The 19,120-nt window shown below is 30.9% G+C and overlaps 1 protein-coding gene across 4 annotated transcripts in view; it reads right to left on the reverse strand.

Moving 5' to 3' along the window:
• Positions 1-339: 339 nt before the first annotated feature.
• The window catches only part of LOC113176334 (transmembrane protein 182-like), a 76,545-nt gene continuing 57,764 nt past the window's right edge, over positions 340-19,120 (reverse strand). For 3 of the 4 annotated variants that reach the window (XR_003300056.1, XM_026380798.1, XM_026380801.1), the window contains one exon: positions 340-2,207. Coding sequence is in view for 2 of the 4 variants with exons in the window: in XM_026380798.1 (XP_026236583.1) it covers positions 1,978-2,207 (230 nt within the window). In the remaining 2 variants the exon portion in view is untranslated. The remainder of the gene's footprint in view (positions 2,208-19,120) is intronic. The other variant, XM_026380799.1, reaches the window with a different exon arrangement.

The raw sequence follows: 19,120 nt of genomic DNA on the forward strand, positions 1-19,120 counted from the left end.
TGTAGTCATCAATATATTAATTAAGATACAAGCCAAGTGACATTCCAAACTTCAATAGAGAGTAGAACAGGAGTCCCTGTTTTGATATATCTCTATATTTCATCTCTCAAGGCATAGCATATTTATACATAATATCAAGAGGTCAAGACTATTTGGTAATCTCCAAGAACTTTGAACAAGTTACATTTTTAGTTCCCTTTCAGAATTTCTATTTTACATATTTTAAAAGATCACATATGTGCAACAAATATATCAACTGATACAAGGGTTTATAATTTAACATGTTTTATTGTTAAGATTTTAAACTTCACAAATCCAATAAGATAAAAAGGTATCATTTGTTACAGATCATTGGACAATTCTAAAGTTAAATTTATAGTATTTTCATCACACTAAAATATTCATGTTAATTGGATGTAATTATAACTGAATAGGCACTAATAGCCATAGCATGGAAGGACAATTAGCAGTTACTGAATTTTTTATTCGGTGAGCATAATTATACCAAGATATTGTCTGAATATGAGTCACCAAAAATATATCTTTGACTTATAGAAAATTTAAACATACCTATGATATATCTTCATTTATTAATTGTGACTAGTCTAATAGTTCCAGTTAGGGGGTTGACATACTTACCAGAGCATATACAAATCCTCAGAAGGAACAACACTTCAGCTTTTACCTTATTGGTGATTTCAATATGATGGTCTATATTTTTATTTTTGATTCTGCTACAAATTAATAATTCATATATATTTCCCCATAAATGTTACATTAAATTATCCTCAGATATTTCATTATTTCTTATTAGTATCTTTAAGATAAGATAATATTTTAAAGAATAGATAGATGTGGTCTAAATAATTAAAGACATACAGTTGACAATACAGGAGTAAACAAAATATTCTTACTATATTAGCCATTCTTCCTAAGTAATAACATTTAACAGGGCTAGGGTTGTAGCATTTGCCTAGTTTATGTGACGTACTGGGTTCAATTCTCAGCACCACATATACATAAATAAAAATAAAGGTTTATCAACAACTAAAAAATAGTAAAAAAAAATGAAAAAAGAAAATTAACATAGTTGACTATCAAAGGACAAGGAATATTTTCCCAAAAATAGATGTAAACGTTCCCATCCTTCAGGCCAGAACTACCCATCTCTGTATATATCTTGTCCCATGTCCCTTTATTAAGATGAACTATTTTATTTTGAATTTTGACCTATAACTGATTTTTGTTGAAGTATAGCATTCTATTTTTTAACATATTATCAATCTCATGCTCAAGTACAGATCTTTCTGTGCTGGAAGGATACACAATCTGGGATATGAAAATATACTTTTCAGATGTAACTTCAGATGTAACTGTTTCCTATTTATTCCATTAAATCCTGCATGTATTAATTCAATTCTCACTTTGCAATATCTGTCTGTTTAGGGAATCAAGAAGAAATATTTTTATGTTTCCTGTTATATCTCTAAAACCTTGAAATTAAGAACCAATATTTTCTGTCTGATATGTTACTGATGGGCAATTGATTATTTCAAAAGTAAAACTCACTTCTTCATAAACAGGAAACAGATTACTTCAAATCCAGTCAATTTTGGAAACACTGAAAATTAAATCATGGTGCCAGTGTTTGAAATTATACTCTTCCTATTTTTAAATTAATTCAGAAAACCAGAGCCAGTCTTTTGATTTATTCAACCTAAGACTAAGTTAAAACTCACTGTAGTCCCCTTAAAAATGATGTACTTTAAATCTTACTCTTTCAGCATCACCCTGAAAATTCCATTCACTTGTTAATGTCATGTAAGGAATATATATATAATACATATACATATATATGATAATTAATGTTCTCAGTGCTTGGCTAAGACCAAAATCTGAATTTTTTTTCAACTTCGTTCAACCATTAATCAGAATTCTACCCAGATATCACTGTGGTCTTTTGCCATTTTATTTCATTCACTTCTGAAACTCAAGCCCCTGGCCAATAAAATGGAACATAATCCCTGACATGCATACAAAGGGAGTTCCAAAGGCAGCAAATATGAATGACCATCCATATTGCACATCAATGATGACATTTTCTGGGACACACCTGTTGCTCCTTTCTATAGATATGTACTTTGGAAAATCAACAGCATATTCCTTCCATAATACAAACAGGCTGAGTATCAGGCTAAATAGGGCCCCTGTAGAGGAAAAGGGAAAAAAAAACATTTATTTCTAATTTAAAGACAGAAAATATGTTTGACAGTACATTAACCTGGATTTTTTATTTTTGGAAGAACTTTTTATAATTACCCCTGAGGTCAGTAAAATTATTAACATCACATGTGAAATGTTATCCTTGTGGGCAACGTCAACTAATACTTTGAAATAAAAAAAAAGTAAACTAGGGAGTTTTCTTTGTTCCCATACTAACGTTTTTATGGCTATTACTACCCTAATTGGAACAAGACTTAAGGCTCTATCAAATCTAGAAGCAGTGAAATAGACAATCAATCTATGTCTTTTGTATTCTCCCTTTTTTTACTTAGTTTTCCAAATGCACATAATTCACTAAATGTTTACATTTATAAAATTCTTATTCTAAAAATAGTATGCATTTTAATATAAATAACTCAGTAGTGAAACTAGCTAACATTTTCTTCAAATCTTCAAAAAATTAGATTCACTATAAAGATATGTTATAGGGAGTTATAGCTGCCATACACATTTGTTTGCTGCCATTTACTGCTGAGGTAATCCAAATCCCAGTATGATTGCACAGACCTGCAGCATAGCCTAACAGTACCCTACATTGCATAATTGCTTTAAAATATCTAATGACCTCAAATGAATTTGTATTATTTTTAATTTTCATAGGGAGAGATTATCCCTACAAACTTTAAAACCACTGAAATAAGGCAGTAAACACTGTCCGATAAATTTCAATCTTTGTATTGTGTCAGAATTATCAAGCATATAAGTACCCTTCCAGATTAATTTTATTGAATTTAAGAGGACATTATACAGATGATGATTATAAACCAACAGATTGCACTCTTAAGAAGAGAACACTAGACATTTGTGTAGTACTCTTTTACTCGTGGATTGCATAAGAAACTAACAAATAGAAAACCTCAAAAATAATTTGAGACAAATTTCTATTTAATATTATATTTGAGACAAATATATATTTTTAATTGATATATTAATATACAATAATTAATATATTATTGAATAATAATATATTATATAGTATATTTGAGAAAAATTACATATGGCTCTAGTTAAGGTTTCATGGATGCTTATTGACAAAAATATATGCTAAGTCATCTACAACTTCTGTAATTCCAGGTTAACAGTATTTGTCTCATCAGATAGATATGTAACATTCTAAGCCTGACACTTTTAGAAGTCCCTTTTCACTCATCAATTACTAGATTATGATTTAGTGAGGTAGCCACGACTTAAAAGCCATTTTTGCTCTGACTTAATATCCTTTTATATTTCTTGAGTACCTATAATATTTACCTAATTGATTACCTATTGTTGTTCATTGTAGTTTATTTCAAAATTACTAAGAGTATATTTTAGAGTATCATACCACAAAAATGATAGTTATATAAGCTGATAGATTTGCTAATTGACCTGATTTAATCATTCCACATGATAAACATATATCAAAATGCTACATCATACCTCATAAGTACACACAATTGTGTATGAATTATGACAAATAAAAAAGAAAATATTTAATAGTTTTCTATTAATATCAAGACAGTATATGTGAAGATAGAGTGAAAAATATTAATCATAATACAAGGTGATATTATATTAATATTAATGAAATAATAAAAATATCACTAAGAACATAAATGTATAAAAATTAAATAAAATATAAAGAGATATTGAATATATTAAAGTGCCTTGAAGTTCTAGGACTGTATTCATCATTCAATAAGTGATAGCTATCATAAGTATAATTTCATACATCAACAAAATAAGTAAATAGACATTTTTCTGGTACCTAGGATTGGATTTAGCCCCTCTGCTGATTAGGCAAGCACTATACCACTGAGCTACATCACCAGATAGGATGTCACGTTATCCAGGCTGGCCTTGAATTTGCCATCCCCCTGCCTCAGTCTCCTGAGTAGCTGGGGTTACAGGAAGGTTTCATTAGGCCCAGCTTATAAATAGAATCAAGTAGGTATTGTAAAGTTAAATGGTGCCCTTTGGAAATATTTTCATGCAATCTAATATAACACTTGGATAATTTACTAGAATTCACATAATTTGAACAAGTTCCTTCCTCTTAAACATTGTAGAACTATATATGCATTTAGAATAGGAGGATTACAATTTTAAGGCCAGCCTGGGTATCATATAATTCATTGTTATTTGTCTGAAATGGGATATTTGTAATATTCTACATAATTAGATAGGCATTTCTATGTGCTAGAGTAGAAGGGCTTAAACAGTTTAAGTGGATTATTAAATTACTGTGAGAAATATCTGCTCCATCATGGAAACAACACATAATATTTAGACTCTAAAAGCATGATTTCATTTGGCATATATAATATACCTAAAACTTATTTATTTACTAGAAATCCTTGATAACATTTCTTTGGAAATCAAAATAAAGTTACAAAAAATATAAAGAGGAATTTCCTTAAATATGAACTCACCAGTTTTCATTAAGCATGAGGTTGGCATTTTGGCATTTTTCCAAAATCTAAAAATAGCTTCAATTTATGTTTAGTGTTAAAAGTTATACAAAGTTTAATAAAAAATGTTGTAATTGTACTTACATATCTTTTATTATTCTTTTATTATTTTTATAGAAATTATTCTCCACACTTTGGCTCAGCTACTGACTTCCATGTTTTATCATGAACATACTTTTTATGAAGGCTTACATTCTTATTCTAAGATATATATTTCTATAGTATTTAACATGGTACTGGAGAGAGAAAGCTGAAAAAATATTTATTTTATGGGAAATAATTAAATTCATCAAAAACACGAATCTTGCTATCTGTTCATTTTCAATGTAAAAAATATAGAGAGTAATGAAACTTTCCTCAACACAAATAATAAATCGCCAAGCTGTTTAAATGCCTGAAATTTTTTCTCTGGCTTATTCTTTATGTTTAAAATCAATAAGCAAATAACTATTTTTTCTTGATCTCAAAATGGCATAGGTGTATACAGTGTCATAAATTAAACAGAAAGCTCTAGAAATCAAAATTATTAAACTTTGGTGTCTACTTTCAAATTCCAAATAAGCAACATCTAACTCAGGTAAATTGTCAAGTATTTCTTTAATAATTATGCTCCTGTTGCAATATCATTCTAATAACAAAAGAACAATCAGTAGATATTTGTTCAAAGTGACTTGAGGAACAATATGTGTTATGGTTTGAAACTAAAATGCCCCTATAAGCTCATATGTTAGAAGCATGGTCCCCAATAGAACAAATTTAGAGGAGGGGCTCTTAGGCAATGACTAGGATTCTAAATGCATCAGTGACTTACTTCATTTGAAGGATTAGTCCATTGAGAGTTCAATAGAATATTCTATAGTAATTGTAGGCAAGTGAGTTGTAGGTGGAAGAAGTAGGTCACTGGGGGAATGACCTTGGACTATATCTGTCCCTGGCTTCACACTGTCACTGTCTGAATCCCAGCTGCCAGGAGCTTAACAGTTTCCCTCTGCCTTGCCCTTCTACCATGATGTTCTGCATTAACTTGGGCCCCAAGCAATACAATCAGTGAAACATGAACTGAACACCTGAAGTGATTAGTTCTAAATAAACTTCTTATTCTGAGTTTTCCTTGTCAGGTATTTTTCAAAGTGACAAAAAGATTAACACAGTGTAGTAGTGACAGAGAAAAGAACTAAACTTGGAATCAGATAATTGGGTATAAAGCCTAACCCTTTCACTCACTGACTGCATGATATTGATCAAATCATTTCATTGCTTCAAGATTAAATGAGAGTTTCCCCAGCTATTATGAGAAATATTTATTTACATTATAAAAGTAAAAGTGATATGCATCAGATAATAAATTTTTCTTGATATCTAGGGGATAAATAGTTTTATTGATGTTTCTACACATGTGTGTAAAAAAAAGTCAACTTATCAACAGATACAAGGCAATAAGCAAGTTTTATGTTTTGGATTTGATCACCAAGAACAAACTTAATAAAATTGTCTACATAAAAAGAATCTTTCCTTTTAGAAATTGACAGTGTTACAATAATCAATACAAGATAATTTAGATAGTATTTAAATAATTTTACAACATTCGAGTTGCTCGAGGCCACTAGAAACAAAGAAATAGGAGTCTTAAATCTTCAGAATTCAACAGTTTTAATGTCCCACACATTATCACAACAAACATTGGGAATTTTTCACATGTATTAATAATAAAATAAACAAAAATTTTCAAAATATAAAACAATTTTTATCAAATTTTCTAAATTGATGCTTGGGCAAACAGTTTCATTGGTGAAATTTTTAAAATTGACACATACTATTTGAACATATTTATTATATGTTTACAAAGCATAATGATTAAGTCATGGTAATTAGCCTTCTATCCTGTTAAATATTTTTAATTTGTGTCAATATATAATTATATATTTCATTAATAACTAAAAGAAACATTAAAAAGAACAGTCATGGATTTTTCATTAATTTGCTTCAGGAAAAAATTAATAAAATTTCTGTCATAAATAGATTGATTGAAAAAATACTAACTGCTTTGATGGAGGTAGCAAATGAAAGTAAAAGAATTGAATTTGGACCAATTGTTGAACAATAGATTTGAGTTAAGTTTAACATTTGGGTTGGCTTTGGTTGAAAGGAAAGGATTACCCAGTATTAGAAGAGCATCACATCATTCAGAAATTTCTTTGGTCAAAAGAACACTTTAAGCAACATTACCTGGAATAAATGTATAAAAAAGTCATTGGGAGAATGGGGAATTATTTTCTTACATTTGTGCAGTTATACTGAAAAATACTAGATAACTAGGAGGCTAGGGAAACACTCATATACCAAAAGAAGATCATAATGAATTAGGATTTGAATGATGACAATTAAAATAGTAAAATAAAGAACATTTCCAAAAGAAACTATACAAGCTGGGTGCAGTGGTACATGCCTGTAATCCCACCAGCAGTAGTCTGAGGCAGGAAGATTGCAAGTTCAAAGCCAGCCTCAGCAATTTAGTGAGACCTAAGCAACTTATTGAGATCCTTTCTCAAAATAAAAAAAATAAAAATGACCGGGGATGTGGCTCAGAGGTTAAGAACGCCTGGATTCAATTCTTGATAACCCCCCCCCCCCCAAAAAAAAAGGAAGAATACAAAATTAGTTGTTTCAAACTCACACAATGGATTGAGTCCGTTGCTTTAAGCAATTGAAACCAAAATATAGTTAGATAGGAGAAATAAGTTCCAAACGTTCTAGAGCACAGGAGGGTGAATATAATTTACAATAATCTATTATATATTTCATAGAAAACTAGGAGAAAAGATGAATGAATAATGAATAATGAATCAAACATTTCCCTGAACATTCATCAAACAGTTTTTCAAGATAAACAGAGTAACTATAATTTGAGAAAATCCGACATTGCTATAATTGGTTGATATCTCATGAGAAAATTTCAATTCACATTCTCTAAAGATGAATCTTGAACTAATAGAATTAATAATACTTATTCATGCTTAATAAGAACTAATCTTAAGGAAAGTTCATTATATGTAAGACCTATTATTACAAAAAAGCATTCTACTTAGTTTTCATAATACATTTGTATGACAGTTTTCTTACCCCATTTTAAAAATTAGGATATTAAGTGAAACTATGGTTAATATAATTTCCAGGATAAATCAAAAATTTTGATGCTTGGAATATAACCAGGATATAGCTACTTTGAGATAATTCCTTCACCCTGGTGGACCACATGAATCTTATCTATTTCTCTACATTTCATTTATAAAATGATATAAATGAGTTTTGATTATTTAAATTTTTATCTACTTCCTTCTAATATATTTAAAGTCCATTAAATGTGTTCATAGCACACCTTTTGTCTTTCCACCACTCCACCTGCAATAGAATCTAAGATATGCATAAGCACTTTGCAAGTGCTCAGTACATAACATCAGGTCTGATCTCTTTAATACATTTCTATGAAGATAAATTTTAAAAACTACTTTTTAAGTTTAAATGAGTATTAAATGAGAAAGGCTGATTCCAGCAAATATTCAGTAGTATGTCTGTTTATTTACCTTCTTCTCAGTAAGAAAAAATAGACTGAAATATGTGAAATAATAGTCTGAAATATATGAAAAAATGTTTATGAGTACACCTAGCAATAGGAGGGAAGAACAGCATTTTTAAGAGAGAGTAAACAAATGAAGTGAACATTACATTTATTCTACCTTATTGCCTTGAAAGTTTTCAGGCCATAATGCAGGAGGGAGAACTGATGAGGAATCTGGTGAACTTCCTGAGTTAAAGATATAGAGCAGAGCTGTGTGCCATAGCACATGCCTATAATTTCAGTGGCTTGGGAGGCTGAGGCAGTAGGATCACAAGTTTAAAGGCAGCTTCAGCAAAAGTGAGGTGCTAAGCAACTCATTGAGAACCTGTCTCTAATTAAAATACAAAATAGGGTGAGGTTGTGGCTCAGTGGTCAAGTGCCCCTGGGTTCAATCCCTGGTACTGTCCCCACAAAAACAAAAAGATATAGAGCAGAGAGTCAGAAAAAAACTAAAACAAGAAGCATTCACACAACGAAGTGCTAGAGTGTATAGAAATCTTCACAAAGAACAAAACAATATATCCATAGACGATCCAAATATATAACATATTTTTTTTGTGTAGCTCTTGAACTTTAATTTGTATTACACATTGATTTTCTAAAGAAGAGAGGATGGTCTGTATTTATAATTAACATGTTTTTAACAAGGTTCTTTTGTCTTTACAGCATCTGGAAAACTTCCCTAAGAGCATTGTGGTAGAATATTTCCTATATTACCAACAGAGTCTTCAGCTGCCTTGAAAAATTGTCTGATTTATTCTTTGGTCATAGCTAACACAAGAAAGAAAGTTATTATCAAAAATGCAGTTATACTCAAAAGATTTTTACTTTCCTGAATAAAAAGTAATACATAGTGCTTGACAGTACACCTATAATTTTACACTTCAGTGATTTTAATATAATGAATAACAGATATGTAATTTCAACTTTCAACTCTAATAAGAGATGGGTTTGTCTCTGCAACTTGGAATTTAGATTCATTTTTATTAGCTCTTATGAGGGACTTCCAATTCAACAGTATGCCAGTCATCAAAATGTTCAAATTTGTATGTGATTATTTTGCTATTTTTCATTTTTAATTTGTTTTAATTTGTTATACATGACAGTAGAATGCCTTTTGACATTTCATACACAAATGGAATATAACATCTCATTATTCTGGTTGTACTTGATGTGGGATTACACCAGTCATGTAATCATATATGCACATAGGGTAATAATGTCCAATTAAATGTACTATTCTTCCTACCATCATACCTGCTCCCATTCCTTCCCTCCACTCTGCCTAATCCAAAATACCTCTATTCTTCCTTAGCTTCCATCCATTTTTGTGGATTAGTCAGATGAAAGAATTTAAAAGAGATACAAATAAGAAAAAAAACCTCAACTATCAATATTTGCTAATGACATTATTGTATATTTAGAAGATCCAAAAAATTCAACCAAAAAACTTCTAAACTAATAAATAAATTCAGCAAAGAGGCAAGATATAAAATCAACACCCACAAAACAAATTAATTTCTATACATCAGTAATAAATTCACTGTAAAAGAAATTAAGAGAACTGTCCCATTCACAATAGCCTCAAAAAAAAATAAAATGCATGGGAATCAACCTAACAAAAGAGTTGAAATATTTCTGCAATGAATATTACAGAATACTAAAGAAATAAATTGAAGAAAACTTCAAAAGATGGAAAGATTTCCCATGCTCCTGAATAGGCAGAATTATTATTGTCAAAATGGTCATACTATGAAAAGTGGAATGCATATTTAAAGCAATTCCTTATTAAATTTCCAATGACATTCTTCATATGAATAGAAAAGGCAATCATGAAATTTATTTGAAAAATAAGAGACCCAAAATACCTAAAATAATCCTTAACAAGAAAAGTGAAACAAGATCATCACAATACCAAACCTTAAAATACACTACAAAGCCATAGTAACAAAACTGGCATGGTATTGGCACCCAAACAGAAATGAAGACAAATGGTATAGAACAGAAGACAAAGAAACAAACCCACGTAAATACAGTTATCTCACACAAGACAAAGATTCCAAAAATATATATTAGAAAAAATTTAGCCTCTTCAACAAATGGTACTGGGAAAACTGGAAACCCATATAGCAAAATGAACTTAAATCCCACCTCTCATCCTTCATGAAACTCAACTCACAGTGGATCAAAGACTTAGACATTATACCACAGACCTTGCTCCTACTAGAAGAAAAAGCACTCCCATCTTCACCATGACAGCTTAGGAAGTGACTTCCTTAACAAAATTCCTAAAGCACAAGAAGTAAAATCAATAAAGAAAGAATCAATAAATGGGGGCTGGAGTTGTGCTCAGTGGTAGAGCGCTTGCCTTGTACATGTGAGGCACTGGTTTCTATCATCAGCACCACATGAAAAAATAAATAAAATAAAGTTATTATGCCCATCTACAAATAAAATAATATATTTTTAAAAATAATCAATAAGTGGGATGGATTAAAACTAAAAATCTTTTTCTCAGCAGAGGAAACAATCAATCATATGAAGAGAAAACCTACACAATGGAAGAAAATCATTACCACATACATCTCAGAGCATTAATCTCCAGAATATATATTCAATACCAAACAATTCATTACCAAAAAACAAAAACAACCCAATCAATAAATGGGCTAAGGAACTGAACAGAGGTTTCACAGAAGAAATACAATCAATCAAACAAATATATTAAAAAATGTTCATCATCTCTGGTAATTAGAGAAATGCAAATCAAAACTGCTCTAAAATTTCATCTCACTCTAGTCAGAATGTCTATTATCAAGAATACAAGCAATAATAAATGTTTGAAAGGATGTAGGGAACAAGGTATGCTCATACATTGCTGTTGTGACTGGAAATTGTTGCAAGCACTGTGCAAGCAATATGGAAATTCCTCAGAAAACTTGGAATGGAACCACCATTTGATCCAGCTATCATACTCATCAATTTATACTCAAAAAAACTTAAAATCAGCATGCTACAGTGATGTGGCCACATCAATTTTTACAGCAGCTTAATTCACGATAGCTAAGCTATGGAACCAATCTAGGTGCCCTTCAATAGATGAATGGATTAAGAAAATGAGGTATTTGTACCTAATGGAATATTACTTAGCCATAAAAAGAATAAAATTATGGCATGTGCAGGTAAATGGATGGAGCTTGAGGATATCATGCTAAGTGAAAAAAAGCCAATGCCCCCAAACCAAAGATCTAATATTTTGTCTGATATGCAGATGCTAATTCACAATAAGTGGAGGGGGTTAGGGAAGAATAGAAATACAGCATGATATTTATCAAAGCATAAATGGATAATAATTAAGGCTGGAGAAAGTGATATCTGAAAGTATTTGAATGACAAGTGTCCAATGTTGAAACAGGTTCAGAAATAGAACCCATTTACACCATCCATAGTGAAGAAACTACTTATTCTCAGCGCATGTGACAGGATACTCAAAAGGATCTTTTCATGAAGTGGTAAAAAACTAGTACTAGCCTTAACATGGCTCTGGTCTCACATCATTTTTTAACTTCAGGAGTAAAATGGAGCTAAAAGTTTATAAATATCTTCACTTTTTACCCGAACAAAGCTTAATAATAGTTATATGACCAAAATTCATTGAGCTTTCAAAAGAATAATACTCACAATATCTGGCATCCAGTAAAAACTACAATGTGACACATATAGTGGATTATAAATTCTCCAGAGAAAAATCTCCATAGAAAAACCTAGCAAGTAAAAAAAGGGCTTTCTTAGAGTTCTAGAAAATCAGTCAGGGATCTGCTAAAACACATAAAGGTCCAGTTCAGAAAAAGCCACAGTCAAAACAATAGAAAACATGACATTGTTGACCCCATCATCTCTCCATTATTGCATGGTCTGCACAGAGGATTCTGACCAATCCTTGTCATTCTCAGAGTGGAATGCAAAGAAATAAACCTGATATTTAATGATATATCTTGTTTGTAAGGGGTATATTTTATCTTATTTGAGTTGGAGATCTAACAAGTGGCATAGTTGAATATCAGGATGGAGGATGCTGAAGGTAGTAGTGAGTAGGACAGAACATGACAATTATAGGATGACTAAAGACCTGAAGGTGTCTCAAGGAAGATTATGGAAATTAACATATGTAAAATAAACCATTTAGACAGGGAAGTTGAGGCATAAATATGAAAAGTCTCAATGAGAACACATGTCCCAAAAACTGCTTAAAAGATCTCAGCTATCCAAGAAAGCTGATTATTGAATAAATTTTTCTGCGAAGAACCAATTTACAAAGACTAAGAGAAACAGATATTTTTTAATACACAGTTTTCAACAAAATACAGATAAGTGTGTGAAGAAACTGGCAATATAAACTATCCAAAGGAAGAAAGTAAAGTTACAGAAACTATTCTCAAATAAACACAGGCATCACTAGACAAAAACATTAAGATGACCTTATAAATATATACATATATATTTATACATAGAGAGACATATAGATATAGATATATTAGTTGTAGATTTCCTTTAGTCTTTTAAATCAATTTTCCTTTAGATTTTTGTCCAAATTTAAAATTCATCCTGAGCTGGGGGTTTGGCCTAGCGGTAGAGCACTCACCTAGCATGTGCAAGGCCCTGTGTTTGATCCTCAGCACCACATAAAAATAAATAATTAAAATAAAGGAGCCAATAATTTCTCATGTGAATATTCTTTTATTAACCCAGACATGAGTTTTTGGGGAAAACCTCATAGCTAAAGCATAAAAAGAACTAAGAAACATTATCAATCAAATGGACGTAACAGACATCTTTAGAATATTTCATATATGAAATACTGAATTTCTTCTCAGATGCACATGCAAACTTCACTAAAGTAAGCTATATTTTAGGACACAAAACAAGTCTCATAAAATACCAAAAAATGGAGGTGATCCTTTTGTATTTTATCAAATAACATTAAAATGAACTTAGAAATAAAAAAATAAAAAATTCAAAAATCTGGAGGTTGGTGCTGAAATATTGCAGATTAGAAAAAAGTACACTCCCCAGCAGTTCTTACACTCAAAATTTAAACAGTTGGAAAATGAGTCCTCAGTAAGCTGGATAACTATTTAATTTCACTGAAATTCAATTTTCATAAACTTCATAAAATAATCATAAAGACAGAAAAAGTCAGAAATATTGAATATAAAATAAGGAATAATCCTTGAGACATTACAGCTTGACTGCTGGTGAGGTCACTGCCAGTAACCCATTAGAGAAAGGAGGGACACACATAAAGTGAAAGAGAAGAAAAAGCATGGCAAATAAAATTAGCTTGAGTAATACTATGGAACAGAAAGGGAGGCAGATTTTAACTTACCCAATAATGGTGGGGGAAGTTGTGAGTGAAAATACGTTCAAATCCCTCATCCAATTGGAAGAGAGTCTGGTGGGAACAAGTTACCTGGAATCATTTTCATGTGACCACAAAGCAAGTAGCAGAGTCTGGAGACTGGAAACTCATAAAGGAAGTTTCTAGCCTGACCCAACAGTCACCTATTGTAGAGTCCAGAATGTGCCTTGACCAACATTATTGAAACAAATGCAGAGAGGAATATAATTAGGGTGATCCAGGCTGGGAATACCAAGGAGAGAGAGAGCCTCTTGTGCTGGTAATGTCTCATACAAGCAACTGGGAAGACACCAGCAACTGCTCAGACAGATTTGTCTGCCCTCCATTAAGGATCCTGGGTAATTCACATACCTGGTGGTGGAATATGTGAACCCTGTGGAGGTTTGGATTCCTTACCCTAAAAGTGGAATTTTGGGAAAGAACCTAAGACCCAGATGTCTAGGAGAGATAAGTGTCTCTTCAACAACAGGGGGTGTGGATCAAATCTCAGATATCCACTAACAGTTTCAAAGATCATCCAAGGCTAATCCTCCCACACTGTTAGAACTGCCACTTTAGAATTCTGTCCCACCCTCTCTATAGGAGTGTATCATTTGTCAGTCTACCCTATACTATACTGTGAGACAGGAGAACAAGAACTACTACAACCACCTATTGTATGATTTCACACAGTTAACATTTTTGTGGTGAGAATAGTTAACATTCACATTCCTTTCATTATTCAAGAATACAATAACCATTAACTGCATTAATCTTGCTTTATAATATACCTAGTTTATTCTGCAATTAAAATTGTAGTTATGCATACATTGGTCAACTACCCTCATCTCTCCCCCTCTGTCTCCAACTTTTGATAACTGGTGATCTACTTACTTCAGTAGTCCTTCTTTATCCACAGTAGATATGTTCCAAGAACACCCAATGGACAAATAAAACCACTGTAGTAGAAAAATTTACATATACTGTGTTTTCACCAATTAAGTGACTAAGGGGAAGATAAAATATAAAGGTGGATACACTGGAAAAAGTGATTATTCACTTTTGAGGAGAGACAAAGCTGGACAGAGAGAGGTTTCATCATACTTCTCGGGACAGTGGGTAGTTGAAACTCATGAATTGATTCACTGGAATTTTCCATTAGTATTTCTACAATATCATTGACTACAACTAACTGATAGCATGGAAAGAAAAATGGTAGACAAATGAGAAAAATGTACTTTTCTCAAATCAATTTTTAGATTCCACATATCAGTGAGATAATGAAATATTTGTGTTTATTTGCCCAGCTTATTTCACTTAACAATAAGCCCTCCATGTTTATTCATATTGTTACAAATAAGAGAATTTCCTTAGAATTTTAATTAAATTTATTTTAAATGGAACATAAAATTGCATGTATTAATAGGGTAACAAGATGTGTATGTATGTATGTATATGTATGTATGTATATATATATATATATATATATATATATATATATATATGTGTGTGTGTGTGTGTGTGTGTGTGTATTTTTTGGTCATATATATGTATGTTATGTATTTCTTAATTCCATATATCAATGAGAGCATGCAGTACTCTTTCTGTGCCTGGCTTATTTCATTAAATTAATGATCTCCAATTCCATAAGTATAAAAAATGAAAAAGCATTTTATGCTTTTTATGGGTGAATAGTATTCCATTTGACATAATTATCACATTCTCCTTATTAATTAATCAGGTAATGGACACTCAGATTATTTTCATTTCTTGGATATTCTTAATAGCAGTGCAATAGGCATAAGGATGCAAATTTATCTTCTACATATGGATTTCCTTCCTTTGAATATATATACTCAGTAGTGGAATTGCTGGATCAACGTTAGTTCAACTTTTAATTTCTGGAGGAATCTCCATACTGTTTTCCATGATTGTTATGCAAATACATATTCCCAAAAAGAGTGTATAAGTGTATTCTTTTGTCTGTCACCAGTTCTGGTAATGTTTTATCATTTTTATAATAGCCATATCCACTGAGATGATGTGATAGCACTTTTTGGTTTTGATATATATTTTCCTGATTATTAGTGATGCTGATCATCTTTTCATACACCCATTTTTAGTTTGGAGGTTTTATTTTGACAAATGGCTACTTAATTCTACAGTTTTTAATTGGGTAATTTGGTTTGATTTTGTTTTGTTTTCACTTTTGTTATTTTGTGTTTTTAATTGAAAGTTTATGAAGTTCCTTACATAATCTAGATATTAACCTCTTGTCAGGTGCATAGTTTGCAAATATTTTCTTCCTTTTTGTAGATTGAATTTTCATTCTATTGATTGTATCCATTGCTGTTCAGGATCTTTTAACTTTGACACAATTCCACTCACCCATTTTTTTTATTTGCTTACTGTTATTTTGGGGGTCTTCAAAAAAGTTTTGTACATTACAATGTATACAAAAAACACCAGAATGGAACAATACTCTAAACCAAACAAATCTAACAGACATACACAAAGCATTTAATTCAATAGCAGCAGAATAAATATTATTACCAGATATATAGGGAACATTCACCAGCATAGATCAGATATTAGGCAATAAAAGGATTCTTAATAACTTAAGATTTAAAATATGCAAATAAATTTTTTACCACATAGAAAAAAAACTAGTAATTGCTAACAGAACATATCTGGAAAACTTACAAACATGCAGAAACTAAAGAAAACACTCTTGAAGAACCAATGTATCAAAGAAAATTTGGGAATTTAGAAAATACCTTAATCAAATAGAAATAAAAACAAAATATGTGAAAACTTATGGAAAACAAGAAGATTAGTATTATGGTGAAAGTTTTTAAGTGCGTGTATTAAGCAAGAGGAATTATCTCTAATAATCAAAATATAACTTAACATTTTAAGAAACTTGGAAAAGCCTGGCACCATGGCACACTTCTGTAATCCCAGCAGCTCTGGAGGCTGAAGCAGGAGGATCAACATTTCAAAGCCATATTCAGGAACCCTGAGGCACTAAGCAACTCAGTGAGATCCTGTCTCTAAATAAAATACAAAATAGGGCTGGGGATGTGGTTCAGTGATTAAGTGCCCCTGAGTTTAATCCCTGGTACTAAAAAAAACAAAAAGAAAAGAAACAAAAAGGAAGGAAGGTGGGTAGGAAGGAAAGATGGAAGAAAAGAAACAAACAAACAAACCTGGAAAAAGGAAAAGAATGAACTAAACCCCAAAAGTTAAGGAAAAGAGGGAAATAATAAAGATTAAAGCCAAAATGAAAAAAAAAAAAGAGAACAGAGTCAAAAGTAAAAATAAACAAAATTGTGTTGTTTTTTTAAAATCAAAAATATTGACAAACCATTGACTAGACAAAAAAGAAATGCCTCAAACAAATTAAAAATGAGAGAGATACATTAAAATTGATTCTGAAGATAAAATTGTCGTTTTAGACTATTAAGAACAATTCATTGCACAATTGTAAATTGAATAATCTAGAAAAAAATAATAAATTCTTAAAATACACATATAAAAATGAATACACTCATAAAAACATACAAAACTTTAAGAATGAATCATGAAAAAATAGAAAAATTTTACCAACCAATAATAGAAAGGAAATTTTACTAATAGTCAAAAATAATCCAACAGAAACAACAAAGAAAGCCTAGGAGTAGAAGACTTCAGTATTAGATTCTACCACACATTTTAAAAGAAAAATTAATATCAAATCTTCTTTATTCATCCTTAATGAGGTATATTTAACAAATTAAAATTATTAATATTCAAATAAATATTTTACATTTTACAATGTGTACACATACATTAATTAATGGAAAATGGAGGAGGAAAATTCTAATATAAATACACATTTTAAAGTGATTACTTCAATGAAGATAATAACATATCCATCACCTTAGTTACTTGTGTTTTGGTAAGAATATTTAAGATCTAATTTCAGAACGTTACATGCACATTGTAAGAATATGAACTATAATCACTATGCTATGTACTAGGTCTCCAGAATGTATTCATCTCATAACAGTAAATTTTAACTTTTGACCAATGTCTCCTAAATTCCCCTCAACCACAAACGTGGTAAACCACCTACCTACTCTGTTTTAATTAATCTAATGTTTTAAATTTCAGTGAGATTATGCAGAATTTTTCCTTCTATGTTTGGGTTTTATTCTTTTTTATATAAACTCTACAAGTTCATACTTTTTAAAATAAAAACATGATTTTCTTTATTCTTGAGGTTACATGATATTCCATTACATACACACACACCTTCTTATTCTTCATCCATCAATGGACACTTTGGTAGTTTTCAATCTTGGATGTATGAATATTACTGCAATGAACATGGAAGCATAGGTATTTTCTGTGATATACTAAGTTCATTTCTTTCCAGTATAAACAGAAATATTTCTGGGTCATATGGTAATTTTATTTCTATCTTTTGTAGATACTATTCCTACCTTTTTTAGATACTATTCTTTAGATACTATTGTCTGAGATAATTTTCCACTGTGGGTTTTGATTTGCATAATAATGTCCAAAACGTTCTTGTATATCTGTTGCCATTTTTATAACTTCCTTGAAAAAATATCTATGAAATTTTTTTCACCCATAATTAATTACTCCATTAGATTTTCTTCTCCCAAGTTGTATGATTTCTTTGTTTATGCACCCCTTAATTAGATGTATGGGTTTGCAAATATTTGCATCCACTTTATGGGCTTTCTTTTTATTTTGTGGACTATCTCCTTTGCTAAAGAGAAACTTTTTTAGCTTGATGTTGTTCCACTTGTTATTATTTATTTATTTATTTATTTATTTATTTATTTTTGTATTTGCTGTTGCTTTTTGCTTTTCTTTCTCGTGCTTTTGATGTCCAGTCCAAATGATCCATGACCTGAAGTTTTTATCCTGTTTTCTTCAGGGACTTTTATGGTTTCAACATTCACTTACGACTGAATGTGCATCCAGTTTCAAGTTCATTTTTTTGTATTGTATCAGAAATTGATTCAAATTTCATTTTATCCTTCTGAATATTGGCTTTTGCCTGCACTATTTTTTTAAAGACATTATCATTCTCCCTTTACATACTATTGACAATTTAGGAAATACTTAGCCATTATGGTATTTTCTTAAATAAATATTTCCTGATTTCCTCTCTCTTCTCCCTCTCCCTGCCCCTTCTTTGGCCTCCTTGTGAGAAAAGTAAGGGGAAAATGAAGGAGGAAAATTCTAATTGAGTTGCTTGGAAAGGTGAGAAATCGTAAAGATTGTGCACAATAGATGGTTCCTGTAGTCAGGAGGAGATAACTGAATCAGGAAGAAAGAACTTCAGTGAAAAAAGAG

Source organism: Urocitellus parryii, chromosome X (assembly GCF_045843805.1).
Source record: "Urocitellus parryii isolate mUroPar1 chromosome X, mUroPar1.hap1, whole genome shotgun sequence".
In the NCBI taxonomy this organism is placed as follows: Eukaryota; Metazoa; Chordata; class Mammalia; order Rodentia; family Sciuridae; genus Urocitellus; species Urocitellus parryii.